The sequence below is a fragment of the Uranotaenia lowii genome, chromosome 3 (assembly GCF_029784155.1).
Source record: "Uranotaenia lowii strain MFRU-FL chromosome 3, ASM2978415v1, whole genome shotgun sequence".
Classification (NCBI taxonomy): Eukaryota; Metazoa; Arthropoda; class Insecta; order Diptera; family Culicidae; genus Uranotaenia; species Uranotaenia lowii.
The window spans coordinates 310,434,867-310,450,414 of NC_073693.1; the positions used below are offsets into that span (position 1 = coordinate 310,434,867).

The 15,548-nt window shown below is 33.6% G+C and overlaps 1 protein-coding gene across 1 annotated transcript in view; it reads right to left on the reverse strand.

Moving 5' to 3' along the window:
- The window catches only part of LOC129753721 (uncharacterized), an 85,311-nt gene that overhangs the window by 39,073 nt on the left and 30,690 nt on the right, over window positions 1–15,548 (reverse strand). Inside the window, 1 exon segment of the mRNA XM_055749566.1 lies at window positions 10,502–10,625. Coding sequence (XP_055605541.1) covers window positions 10,502–10,625 — 124 coding nt within the window.

Consider the following 15,548-nt stretch of genomic DNA (forward strand, 5'->3'; position numbering starts at 1 on the left):
AAAGCAAAATACGAGATATCTCGTATTTGGTCCGTAACGTGTTAAGGTGATAAACTGGATAGCTTCTCTGTTGTCCATGGTTAAAATCAACATGAATGTTTAACAATTTATAACTTTTTTTTCCAATTTCAAAACACCTGCAGCTTTTCGAAATGAGATTAAGGCTAAGGTACCCAGATTTTGAATTGAAGTTTTGGTTAGCTTAGCTTAGCTTAATTTGTTTGAAGTTGGGAAAATCTTATCTCTGAGACTAAGAACATGATACATGAGACCTCAGACCTGGGACCTGAGACCTGAGACCTGAGACCTGAGACTTGAGACTTGAGACCTCAGACATGAGACATGAGACATAAGACATGAGACATGAGACATGAGACATGAGACATGAGACCTAAGACATGAAACATTAGAAATTAGACATGAAACCTGAGACCTGGAACCTGAGACAAGGGATATTTGACTTGAGACTTCAGCATGAGACATGAGACCTGAGACCTGAGGCATGAGACAAGAACCATGAAACATGAGACTTTAGACCTGAGACATGGGACATAAGACATGAGGCATGAAACATAAGACATAAGACATGAGACCTGAGGCATGAGAAAAGAGCTGTGAAACATGAGACCTGAGACCTGAGACATGAGACTTTGGACCTGAGACCGGAGACAAGCTACTAGTATTAGTACCGTGAGAAATTAGTTTAGCTCCGATTCCAACATACGACCCCTCTAGTGAAAGGGTTTGACTTGTAGGTGACGAAAAATAGTGTTGCAACTTCGCTAGTACAAGCTACTAGTGTTAGTACCGCGGGAAATAAGATTAGCTCCGATTTCAACTTTGGACCGGTCAAGTGCAAGGGTTTGACTTGTAGGCAAGGACTAATAAAATCGTGTACACGAGTGGCGATTCCCGCTCGTCTACGATTTTTACCCGTAAAGGTTCGCCAAAGCGCGAGCAGGCTGTGAAAAAAAATCCCTTAGGTTCGCGAACCATGGGAAACACGAGCGAGGCAGTCCAACCAACAGACGATTCTTTTGGATTTTGAATCCTGTCTCGCTCGTGGAAATCGTAACATACATGAAAATTTTCCCCGCGATTTTGGCTCACGAACCATTTAGCGAAAAGGTTCATGAACTTTTTTTTGGAAGGGAACGCGTGGTTATTCGATTTTCTTCCATAGGCAGGCTGTGCGTCTCTTTAGGTACGCGTACGGGTAATAAATTGTGCTTCAAGCAGCAGCAGGAAGTTCTTCATTTTCCACTGTTCTTTCAATTATTGTATGGAATATTTCTGTTTTGTTTTTAAGTTTATTTAAAAAAAATTTTTTTTTGATAACTTCGGCGTTTTAAGATTTACGAAACTCTAAATATTAAATCAAATTCATTCTGCCATGCCAACTTCTGGGTGGCCAATTGAATTGAACAAAGCTTTTTGACAAAATTATGGATTAGAATGGACACAAGAAGGCCCTTATAATGATCTTTAACAACCGTTTAAGGAATAAATAATCAAATCAAATCTGAGAGCCTTACAATTTCATCCAAATCACTACATTTCTGTAGTAGAGGTCGAGTGTAAAATTCCATAACTGTTTTTTAAATTTGGAAAAGACAACCACGATTCCATATGTAAAGTTTCAATAAGAAAACACATGCAAACGTATCAATGATTATTTTGGATTAAAATGAATGTCATAAAAAATTGATAAATTAATTCAATAATCAAAAAAGAGTTTTCAAGTAATTTTTTTTAAAAAAAAACTTTCTTGAGAGGTTTTGGCTTGAGGGATACAAATATCTACGGAAACTTGCTTTTTCACCACCTTATTCACATGCCCCTAATAGGATGAAGAAATAATGAAACCCTTAGTTCCAACGGCTTTTGCAGAGAATTGAATTCTTTTTAACTTATAAGAAGACGAAACCATTTTCCGAGAAGAGAAAAAAGAGTGCGTACTTTATTTTGTCAAAGTAAAAACGGACTTTGACCACAATAACGGGACGGTAGTTTTTAAATATTACAATAAATTCATGTTATTCTCAATTCAAATCTATTTAAATAAAAAAAATGAATATGATACTCAATCAATGATAAAAACCAATAGAATTAATGATACATCGAAAAATAAATAACAAATTTGCATAGTTATTTTTAAATTATAATAATCTCTAACATTAACTCTGAATCAGATCTTGATTTTACTACTGGATTTGAAATCAACCTTTATTGTCTGAATTTCCTTATATTGAGCTTCTTGAATTGATTTCTGCAATTTTTTTATCTACCATTTTTTCGTCATTTTTATCTACTTATAATCTGAAGATTATTTTTCGATCATCAAAATTCACAACGCAACTTTAAAATGAATAACTCCAAATTAATTATTCATTATTTATGATTCAAAACTATCAAAATTTTTTTTATGGGTTCATCACTCTATGTTTCGAACTGTTTGTAAGTACGGCGTTTGTTTTTCAGATTTTATTTTAACATTTCTGAATCCGCTTATACGAATTTTGCTATTAAAATTTATATTTTCTCATTCTTTGCATAGAGTTTGGAATGGACAAATTAATGATTGAACATTGCTTATTCCAAATTCAAAAATATTCAGTTGGAATTCATTTTGGAATAGGGAATCCTGATTTTGGAATTGTGATCTTCTGATGACTCAATTCTGAATGAAAAAGTCACACTTTACTATTTGAATTGGGAATTCTTAATCCACAAATTAGATTCATATTTTCGTAGAACTTATTTCAAAACTCAGAATTCGAATATAAATTGTACAGTTTCAAATTAAGTATCACGAACATGAAATTAAGAATTTACGAGAAAGAATTTTCAATCTTAATTTTTCAAATCAATGGTATAATTTTGAATCCAGAAAAGGAATTTAAAAAAATGAATTTTGAATCGTGAACATTGAATTATTTGTTTTCAAATTTTGTTTAACATTCGGATTTTCAGCTGAAATTAGGAATTTGAAATATCAATCGCAAATCGTACATATTTGAAATATCTTAAAAATAAAAATCGAATATGTTCACACTAGTCCAAAGGTAGTATGTATGTCAAATTTAAATAGTAATGAAAATCAAATAAGATGCCATTGAAAATATTTTGTAAAATGAGAATGTTCTGAAAAATATTTTGAAATATTTCTGAACTAGGTATGGCTCTGTAACTTTGAAAAACTGAACAACATCAAAAATGTTGAAGACAATGACTAAGCTATGAATCACATCAAAATATTCTTTTGTCTCAGTACAAACCATCCTACTTACCTACTATTCTTGTATTGATTCATATTAAAGTCTTATGTGAAAAATTATATGAAACATACGAAAATAATATTTTTCTATCATTCATACGATACTACAGTAAAAAAAAACTTCTAAATAACTTATAACTCAAATCTATCTTATCTAAAAAGTAAGTCCCTAATTTGTCATAAGGGGATTTTTTTTTAATTATCTGACGAGTTTGCGCCGGGGGTCTTCAGATTTTCCCTAAAATTGAAAATTTGGTTCATTTTTGCGACTTAAATACACATGTATGTAGAGAACATAGGTAATTCTTCTTTCTATTTTCTTTCTAATTTTTCAGATTTCTTACATTTTTATTTTTTAAGTTAGCTTCGGTTAGATTTTTTTGTAAATAAAAAATAACCATTTTTCAAAGCTACATAACTCTGTTGTTTCTCAACGGAAATTATAAAAAAGCACATCAAAATGCATTGAAATTTTATCAGCTTTCCAAATAGAATAGTTGAAAAAAATTAAATAATTACCTTCAACATGAAAAGTTGTAAATAAACTTTAATTGGCGTCTAAAAGTACCGTCTGCACCACCGAATATTTTGCAAAAAATACCATTGTATAGCTGGATTCATGATGCAACTTTCATCTGAAGACACTAAAGTGGGCCATTAACACCTTGAAGAGTTATGAAAGAAATAATGACAATAAAACTCTTTTTTGCATCGAAAACAAACAATGGTCGAACAACTACACTCACATATGGAGATAGCAAGCACTACTAACAACATGGAAACAAAAGAACTTATCAAAACTGGTAAAAAACACTTTTTTTCGTCCTTTTCAGACTGCCCCTACTCACATAACAGTCTCATATGAATTTTCGTCATTTTAGGTCAACATAAGGCTTCAACATAAAAGACTAAAAAAGAGGTTTTGTTCAAGAAATTTCGAAAAAAAAAAAATCAATTCGTGGCTGTCCTATATGAAATATACCTGAATAACAGTCCCATATGTGAAATACCACGGATTTGGTTACTTTCCAATGTTTCTTTCGGCGAAATAGTCTTTGATTTATTGCTTTGAATCATTTAAACATTTTTTTAACTCACTTGATGTCGAATGATGCACACTAGTTTTCGAAGGCAGGTTTGAATTTCTTAGGAATGACTTCCTGAGCGAAAAACTATCGGATGCTATCAAAAATCGTAAAAAGATTCAACTTACAATGTGGAATTCATGATATTTTTTGCAAAAGTATGTTTCTTTTTCTGACAATTGCATTTAGAAGTTAAAAAATGATCAAATTTAAGTCTTAGAAAGTAGCTTGGTGAGAAAAATATATTTTGTATGGGACTGTTATGCTAGTAGATTCGAAAAAGGTTTCAAATATGGTCGATTAACAGTCCCATAATGAATAAAAATGGTGCTCTCGACCTTACCAATAACCCAATTTCGAAAATTTCAGGTCTAGCGATTTATTATGACAACCTAGAAACGAATTTCGTTTATGCTGAAAGTGGTGGTCACAAGTTAAAAATATATTCCAAAACAGAAAAAGCTGATTGTCTCGCTTGCTTATTTTTGTATATGGGACTGTTATGAAAGTCGGGGTGGTAGATATTTGCAGCTTAACTGACTTCTTGTTAAATCCAAAAATCTAATAACGTATTCGTTTATACCCAGTTTTGCACCAGGTCACAACAAATTATGCATATTTTACTGTCATTTTTAGAAGTGTATGTGCTAAGTTTTGCATCCGTAATTCCCCAGATTTGATTTAAAATGGACGGTGGAACACTGAAGATTCGTGTGTGAGCGATCGAGGTAGCAAAACACTGACGACGAATTATGTTCGTTCTAGTATGGTAAACCTCAAAACTGGGCGAATGTAGAAAACGAATTCGGTAAAAGTATCATATTTTCATCATTTTACAGCCTGGGCTGGCCATACTGAGCTCTTTGATTATTTTTCCAACATTTGTGCCACTTTCTCATACTTTTTTTATCAATGGGAAAGGATTTTGGTGTCCAGTGTATAACTATGTAAAGCTCGTTTATATTTCATTTTTTAATCACATTTTTGTGATCCCAAACACAGGGACTGAACCTTCTACTATTGGCATTGATTATGCTTCACAATGATCTTTGATTGAAAAATTAATAAGTTATATAGTATATGACCAGGTTATAAAAGCAACATTCCCATTATTAGTTATATCACATAAACAATACGATACTCAGAATTTTGGTTAAAATTTAAAGTCAGTTTTGCTGCAAACACTCTACAAAGCACGAAAAAGTAGTGTTTTTTACCTGCTTTGGTAAGTTCTTTTGTTTCCATGTTGTTAGAAGTGCTTGCTATCTCCATATGTGAGTGCAGTTGTTCGACCATTGTTTGTTTTCGATGCAAAAAAAGAGATTTATTGTCATTATTTCTTTCATAACTCTTAAAGGTGTTAATGGCCTATTTTAGTGTCTTCAGATGAAAGTTGCATCATGAATCCAGCTATACAATGGTATTTTTTGCAAAATATTCGGTGGTGCAGACGGTACTTTTAGACGCCAATTAAAGTTTATTTACAACTTTTCATGTTGAAGGTAATCATTTAATTTTTTTTAAATATTTTATTTGGAAAGCTGATAAAATTTCAATGCATTTTGATGTGCTTTTTTATAATTTCCGTTGAAAAATAACAGAGTTATGTAGCTTTGAAAAATGGTTATTTTTTATTTACAAAAAAATTTAACCGAAGCTAACTCAAAAAATTAAAATGTTAGAAATCTGAAAAAATACATGTGTTTTTAAGTCGCAAAAATGAACCAAATTTTCAATTTTGGGGAAAATCTGAAGACCCCCGGCGCAAATTGTCAGATAATAAAAATAATCCCCATAAGTGAGTTTCATAAATTAAAGATTATGTCAATAGAAAGCCTGAGAAATATAGAAATTCAACTGAGATCATATACTCCATATTGCTATAGTTTATTGCAATACACCAATATTTCGTTGCATCCAAAATCAGTTGAATTAAAAAAGGTTTTTTTTTATTTCAAAACAGAAGTAAAAAAGCAGTTTTCAAAAATTTAAATGCAAATTTTTCAATTATAGTTACCTGTAACATTAATTTTGATCTTGATCTTGATCAAACTCATGGATTTTAAATCTACGTTTATTGCCTGGATTTCTTTTGATTGAGCTTGTTGAATTTTTTCCTGCTATTTTTAATTCGTCATTATTATCTGCTCATAAACTGAAAATGATATTAGAGAAATAGCGTTTCTTTCTTATCTGATGTTGTCCGATTACCCGGTTTTATTCGGGTTTGCCTGGACATTCAATAAAAAAATTTGAAACAGTCCGGGACGGCCCGGTTGCCTGGATTTCATTGAAAAATGCCCGGTTTTTGCACGGTTATATTCACTTTATTTGGAAAATCAAAATAACAAACTCCTCCAAAACGGATTTTTTTGAGAAAAAATAATCATGAAAGGTGTTTTGGATCTTAAAGTACGATTCAAAACCTGTCGATAAGTTCTGATAAACAAATAAGTTTTTTTGCCCAGATAATGCTCGGATTTATGGACATTTTTAAAATTAATTGCCCGGATTTTGCTAGGTTTTTATTTAAAATTGCCCGGTTTGTCCGGCTCAGAAATGCGTCAAGCGAAAAAACTAGATATCTTGTATTTGGTCCGCAATGAGGTAACATTGAAATTCTTAATTATCTTAATGGTTTTCCCTCGCTTTCAAAACTTCATCGCACGGTTAATGCCTCCGTTTTTCTGCCATGACATTTAAAATTCCAAACTAATATAACTTCCTAAATTTGAACTTCGGAAGAAACTTGAAAATAACAAAGCGGATACAATTAAGATGCCGAAGTAGCACATTTCTAGATTGGACTATGTATTTTTTTTTATCCTTCCCGCACCCCATACATCTTTTTAGGATGCGGAGGAACTTTTTATCCTTCGGATAATTAAATCAATACTTTTTCTATCTGTTACTGGGCCAGATGGCATCCTTTCGAAACTCTATTTACAAATTTGCCAAATTTGACGTTGTTTAACATCAGAAAGGACAAACTTCAATTCACAAATTATATACATCGTTTAAATTTACAACATTGTAAATTATTTTCAAGAAATTGTTTGAAAAATCGGTTTATTTCATCTGTCCACGCGTTGCATTTGGCGCAATCAACAAACCATGTGGAGACAAAATAACGAAACGGAAAACACGACCATCAAGTGTGCAATGCGTTTTCCAATTTGGTTCACGAACCAGAATCGCGAGGTTCGCGAGGTTTTCTGCCACGGCTCGCTCACGATTTTCTGGCGATCGGATTCCTCTTGAAAAAAATCCCCTACAATCACGTGTTTGCTGAGTCGCGAACCTACTGTGGTCAGAACTTTTGTGAACTACGCGCGGTTTTGTTTCTTGGCTGCTCCGATTTGAATACGATTTTTTTAGTCCTTGCTTGTAGGCGACGAAAAATAGTGTCACGTGTTCGCTGGTACAAGCTACTAGTGTTAGTACCGCGAGAAATTAGTTAAGCTCCGATTTCAACTTGCGACCCCTCTAGTGAAAGGGTTTGACTTGTAGATGACGAAAAATAGTGTCGCGACTTCGCTAGTACAAGCTACTAGTGTTAGTACCGCGGGAAATAAGATTGGCTCCGATTTCAACTTTCGACCGGTCAAGTGCAAGGGTTTGACTTGTAGGCGACGAAAAATAGTGTCGCGACTTCGCTAGTACAAGCTACTAGTGTTAGTACCGCGAGAAATTAGTTTTGCTCCGATATCAACTTTCAACCGTTCAAGTGAAAGGGTTTGACTTGTAGGTGACGAAAAATAGTGTCGCGAGGTCGCTAGTACCAGCAACTAGTGTTAGTGCCGGTAGAAATTAGATTAGCTCGAACCCTTTCACTAGAGGGGTCGCAAGTTGAAATCGGAGCTAAACTAATTTCTCGCGGTACTAACACTAGTAGCTTGTACAAGCGAACAAGCGACACTATTTTTCGTCACCTACAAGTCAAACCCTTTCACTTGACCGGTCGAAAGTTGAAATCGGAGCTAAACTAATTTTTCGCGGTACTAACACTAGTAGCTTGTACTAACGAACACGTGACACTATTTTTCGTCATCTACAAGTCAAACCCTTTCACTAGCGGGGTCGAAAGTTTAAATCGAAGCTTAACTAATTTATCGCGGAATTAACACTAGTAGCTTGTACTAGCAAACTCGCGACACTATTTTTCGTCACCTACAAGTCAAACCCTTTCACTAGAGGGGTCGCAAGTTGAAATCGGAGCTAATCTAATTTTTCGCGGTAATAACACTAGTAGCTTGTCTCAGGTCTAAAGTCTCATGTCTCAGGTCTAATCTTTCATGGCTCTTGTCTCATACCTCAGGTCTCATGTCTTATGTCTCATGTGTCAGGTCTCAGGTCTCAGGTCTCAGGTCTCATATCTCATGTCTCATGCCTCATGACTCAGGTCTCAGGTCTCAGGTGTCATGTCTTAAGTCTCAAGTCCCATGTCTCAGGTCTCATGTCCCATGTCTCAGGTCTCGTGTTTTATGTCTTAGGTTTCTAGTCTCAGGTCTCAGGTCTAATGTCCCATGTCTTTGGTCTCATTCTTCAGGTCTCAGGTCTAATGTCTCAAATCTCAAGTCCCTGGACTTAGGTCTCAGGTGTCATGTCTAAAGTCTCAGGTATCATGTCTCTAGTCTACATTCTCAAGTCCAGGTCTCAAGTCTCAAGTCTAAGGTCTCAGGTCTCAGGTCTCAGGTCTCAGGTCTTAAGTGTCAGAACTTCAGAGCTGCAGAAATCGAATGGTATTTTTTTACACGGTTTTCGGGAATTAACACGGTTTTTTTTACGCGGTACGTATATCAGTGTAAAAAAAAACCTTACTGTAGTTTTGAGGATCAACCATAAATCTATTATTCCAGTTTTCTTCGAAAGCTTGTTCTGTAAAACTCTGAAATAATTATAAATCAGTATCACCAGCTATAGAAACCGTATATGCGTATGCGTATCAAGTATCTCAGGAAAAGGTTATGTTAGTAAGTGAGAGATGGTGCAATCTTCGTTGTAACTACACCTCCTAAGCTCCTAGACATTTCTTGAGGAAACTCCTATAAATATCTCCGAAGCTTATAAGGATTCGGATTAAATAATCAGAAAAGCAACCATACAAATTTCCCACAAACAAGCTGTTTCCCTTACTATAAAACCCTTAACACCTCACAAATTTTCGAAAATACTCATGTAAAGAAATAACAAATATCATGAACATGGAATTAAATTTCAACAAAAACTACCAAACCCATTTCACTTCCAACAATCTCGATTGATTCTGTTCAATGGTATCGCGCTCTGAATGTAGACTTTTGTCCTACACTACAGTTCTTAAAATTCAACCACTTCAAGCACTTATTTTTCTATTCTATTAGAAAATAATTTCAATTTTCGTATTTTATTTTATCAACTTTTGAATTTTAGATTTCTCCTGAAATTAGTCCCCGTATATAAACCGCTTGAAAAAAAAACCTACTTTAGTTTTTACTTTTCCAATTTTTGGCAGAAAGGCCTTTAAAAACAAAAAAATAACATAGAAAAAGTGAGACTAATTCCATATCACCTAAATCATCAATAAAACATGAATCTTTAAAAGATTAATTGCAGAAAAAGGACTCTTCGCAGAGATGGATGGTAAAATACTATTTTTTTTTAATTTTTGATACTGCATGGTTTCAAAAGATATGAAAATAAAACAGTTGTTTTAAAAGTTTATACTTTTTTACCTTGATTTACCTTGTCCTTGACTATCAGCACAGCGAGTTCAACGAATACACATTAACAAAATTTCTGTGAAAATATCAAAATCATAACAGTAACTTACACCAAAAGGTGTTTTAAGTAACTTCATGCTTATGCCTATTTTATGCTTATGCTTATGATATGTGTATGTATCAGATCTTGTCAGCATCCCGGTGAGTAGGAAAGTACATTTTGTTCAGTCCGCAGAGCGGTCTGAAGTAAGGACGCGACGCGAAGAAAGAGAGCGGGGAGTAACAACATCAGCCAATCAGCGAGCAGCGCGCGAGGAGCCGAGATTATAAAAAGCGCGGTCCCGTCGGTCGCGTAAGTTTAGTAAATTTCCAACCGTTAAACCGAAAACATCCCGAGAGAGCAGCAAAGAGAGTAGCTGAAGCGAGAGAGAACCCACCGGAGAAGAAACAGCAGCCAGCAGGAACGGGTTGCTCGAATCATCGTCGTCGTGCTCGGACGGAGCCGATTGCGTCGCGAGAGCGAAACGGTGTTCGCTCATGCAGAGAACGTTCGAGAATGTTCTAAGTGTGTGAATAAACTAATATAGAGAAAAAGTGAAGAGAAAAATAAATCGATATGACGAGTTAAGTGAAAGTGTTTCTTCGTGCTGCTGCTCCAGTTCCTTGCTTCCGGTTCTCTGTTGCCACACCCCAATCGGCTCTTATCAGAGCCTATCCGATAGAGTTTAGTTACTGTGGCAACCACCGATTTGTTTGGCATTCCAGGCAGCCTGTCCACCGACCTGCCTCCACTGGTTTGGCAACCACAGGGGTTGTCAAGTGAGGCCCAATCCCACAAGGGGAGCGGGCAGCCAGTGGTTGTTTTTCTTGCCACCCACCGTGATACAGTCCACCCTCTCCACATTTACTACCCATATTTTATTACACGGCCGGGCCCACTGTGCAGTATTGAACGCAGGGACAGCTGGAACACAGGGGAGGAATTGCATTGCATTTATTGGATTCGGTGCCGGAAAATTCTAAACACAAAGTCGCCAAATGATGCTTTCCGGCCGTGCTGATGGTCTTTTAAGGTTATTATTCTTAATTATTTGAATTGTTGTTTAAAAAATATCATTCAATGAAAACTTATTTTCAAATTAAATTAACATTAATGTTTAAATGTAAGAAATAGTATTGCAAAAATGTAAAACTTTTTTAACACTAGAAGGACCGGCAAATTGAATATACCTATTCGGACCGTGACCAGTCAAAATGACTGGTAAAGGGGAAATTTTTTATATCATAATATTTTTACCTTTTTTCTTTTGAAATTGTTTAGTCATTTATTCGATATCATTTTTGATATAAAATGAAAATATTTATTCACCATGGGTGCACGGAATCACCTCATTTTGGCATAGTTGACGAATGCGTGTATGTCATAAAATGAATGTTTCAAATAATTATCAAAAAATTAAAACACATTATAAATCTGATTATAAAATCATCTTAGATGGCTATTGGTTTAACTTTTCTGTTTCAAATCCAATACAGAGTTACAGTCTTCAGGTGAAATATTTGTCTCAACTTAGGCTTTAAGAAAACCAACCATAAAAAACAATCAGCTAGTGATGAAAAAAGTTATTGATGAAAAACCAGTATTTTTCGTTCCTTCCGGGAAAAATACCTCGAAATTTTATTCACGTTTGAGACTTAAGCAACCCCTCCCTATGGTCAGATCTTCCTGAAACTTGGCATGTGACCTTCTGGTAAGCTAATAAATAATTTTGACTTGGAGCGAGTAAGATTTATCATGTTTAATTCTTCCTATACTATGATAAGTGTAATGCGGTTCGTTAAATTATTAAAAACTCCAAAAATTTGAGTTATGGTAAAGTAGCCATAACTTCTACAATTTTCAACCGATTTTGATAAATAACCACTTGAAATCTTTGTTTTGAATTGTCATTTAAGTGCAAAAGAAAATCAGATTTTTTAAATGCTACCATCGAGTCTAAAACTTTCGTTGAAACAAAATTTTCTCTAAAAAAAATGCGTTTTTTATAATTTTTTTTCTCATACAGTCACTAATATCAGCAATACTGTTGGTCAAACGCAAAAACAGTGTTCAGATGATCGATAGAAAACTTATTCACCTTCAATATGCAAAAGAGGGATTTCAAATTACTGTTATGCCGTCCGAGATATTTTAATCTAAGTACAAGAACTTTTTTGATTTTTTCGAAATTCCATATTTGGAGCATAACTTAAAAACGGTTCTACTGAGATTTTTTTGAATTTCATTTTCGGATTCAACGCTCGATTTTACATTGGAAATGACCTTCAGTTTACTGAGTTCAAAAATGCTGTAAACTAGTGTAATTATTTCAAAATAACACGCAATGGAAAAGAATTTATAGAAAAATTTCGCTACACACGAAAACACCGATACACCACGCGATTGACGAACTATACCGATCATGCGTTTGATAATTGAAAATTAAAAATACATAAATTTTCGTATATAAAACAGGGAGAGAGACAGAATGTACGAACACGCAAAACTCTTCACTGGATCATCCGATTTGCATGCGATTTTTTTTTGTTGTGTTCGTCTTCACGCGAATAAAAACACAACGGAGAGATTATTTCGAAAATGTTTTTGTGGAATTTGAAAAAAAAAATTTTAGTTTTTATTCGTATCAAATAAAAGTCATGGCACCCAATTTCCATTTTTTTTTTTTTTTCATTCGAATCACCCAGAGTAGGAAGACGCCAAAAGCTATCAAGGCTTAAATGTTCATCCTTCTCTCTATAGGAAGTTTTGGCGCCCATTTTCATTGCCAGTGTACTTTTCACGTGGCACCAGCAAAATGGATAGTTGGATATGATTGTCCCTATGGGGTGCTACAACTAGCCGGTAAGAAGCATATTTACGAAATTTGTTTTTTGTTGCATCAGAATCAAGGCAATTCTAATATTTTCGTAAATGATTGTTCGTGCACCGTTAATAAATTTTGAAATGTCATATTCTCTTAACAACTCAAGCAATATGGATGTAAAATTTTCGATAGACTCAAAACATTACCATTACCAAATCATTTTTGATAAGTTTTGATAACACCAATAGAAAGTCATATAACTGATAAAAAATCACCTTTATTTATTTTTGGTTGATTGTTAAAAGATATTAGGAATTTATTCAGTCAGTTTGAGAATTGAATGTTACCAATTTTGTGATTCCAAGTAAATTGCATCACTATCATAAGAACGGATAGGAGGATCAGGAAATATTGGAAAATGCACACTACCTTTTATGCTCAGTGGTTAAAAGGAACTTTTCCAAAGTTTAGCTATACAGGACTTTAACTTGATATTAGATCCAACTCTCAGTTTCAAAAGTCAGAAAAAAAAGACCGTCATAAAAAATATCATCAAACTTGAAAGAATATAAAAATTAAACATTCAAGTAAAAAGCATGCCACTTAAAACTTCGAAGCATTTAAGTATAGAGAAAAATCTGAACCAATACACAAAAATACAAAAAAAAAAGTTTTGTACCAGATATCTGATATAAAAAAAACAATCTATCAAGCACAAGTGAGTTTAAGAATACAAACACTTGGGCTCGATTAACAAAAATAAAATCAAGATCAAAGAAAATCAGCTTTTTATTTTACGTTCAAATATAACTGAAAATTCACATTCATAAAGCCAAATTCAGAATATTGATATAAATTAACAAAAAAATTCAGAATTAAATTTAACTGTTTGGATTACAGTTTCTTATCTTACGATTTTAAACTAAAATTTTAAATAATTTGTGATTGTTTTGAATTTTCATTACAAATACTTAAAAAAGATTTGCCTTCATTCATGGTTTCAAATGCTAAGAGAAATATAATTCAAAAAGATGACAGTTTTAATTCTTTTTTTTTATTTCCTTATTTATAGTGCAATTTGCCAATCCCTAACTGAAAATTAAAAAAGATAATGATGACACAAATTTAAAGACATTTTCAAACATTATACTGATCAGAAAAGCGTTGCTGTAAAATGAGATGAATAGTGACTTTTCCTGAATTGTTAAATATTTGTCAAACTCAGCTCTGTCAATTCACAATCAGATTCAATTAGTGTATTTAGTACAAAGTCCGAAAAATCCGCATTTGAAATAATGAAAAAATATATTAAAAATTAAGTTTATTTTCATTATTCTTTAAATGTTCTGGTTTTGTCCAATCCATTTTTTAATTTTTCTACTCTGACGACCATGCTTAAAGAAAACTTCAATGTATTTAAATACAGAGGTAAACACAAATCGAAAAAAACTCAGTTTATAACGACTTCAGAAAAAAAGATCTTGCGCAATTTCAAAATACTTTATCAAATCGGAGTTTTTGAAAAGGATTGATGGCTAAACTAAATTGAAACTTGATAGATTAAGCGTTCTTAAGTTTCCGGAAGAAAATAAGTTCGCTAACCAAAAGTTAGCGTAACTTATTTGTATATTGAACTATTATAGTAATTATAACTAAAGCTTAGTTCTTTTAGAAATGGGACAGTTACGAATGCCTGTATCTCAAAAACCATTCTTTTGAACCAAATACTTTCTATGAAGAAAATGAAGGTAATGTTATGATATTTCATGAAAAAATTTGAAAAAAAATATTTACCGTTTTTTGTTAAAGAAATTTCTACTTTATTCTTGGTATCTCCCATTGGCCGGCGCACACTTTTTTCAGTCATGGTATTGATCAGTTTCTCCAACTTATACTTCGTAAAATCTATATTTTAGGTGGCTTCACCCTCCTTCTTCAATTTCTGATAATTTTTGGTCCAATACTTCTCTGGAAACTGGAAACTGGAAGCATTTAAGTGGATACAGTTGTTTCGAAATGAACAAATTTGATTATTTTTGACCACATTTTTGAACGTTTTTTTTTCGGTACCGGTTTTACAGCTTAAGAGCTTTGGAACTATCAAAAAATGGTTGTTTGAGGTTGGATTTCTATGAGTCATCACTAGGCAACACTTTCAGCTTATCGGAGAAAATTGTTTTGGATATTTCAGCGGTCTACCCTTAGTTTTTCGTTTATTGAAAATTAAAAATGCTGGTATGAGACTTGACTTCCCTGATGATCCTTAACCGTTGTTGCCGATCATTTTCTTCACTACAATGCTTGATTTGAACTTTGTGGACATTATTGACAGTGTTTGCATACTTATCCACCACAAAAACTCAGTAATTCTTTGAATAATCAACGGTTTTGTCAGCTATCAATTTGATAATGACGAACTTTAAAGGAAACTGTGCAAAATTATTTTTTTCTTTTTCTCTTACATCGTACATATCTCAAAAACGCGTAAATTTTAAATTTTGAAAAAAATAGGTCGAATAGTACTTTTTACAGGCAACAAAATGCTGTCAAAATTTTTAATATCCAATAACTAGTTAACGAGCTATTAGCAAATGAAAGTGTCCCATTTCTAAAAGAACTA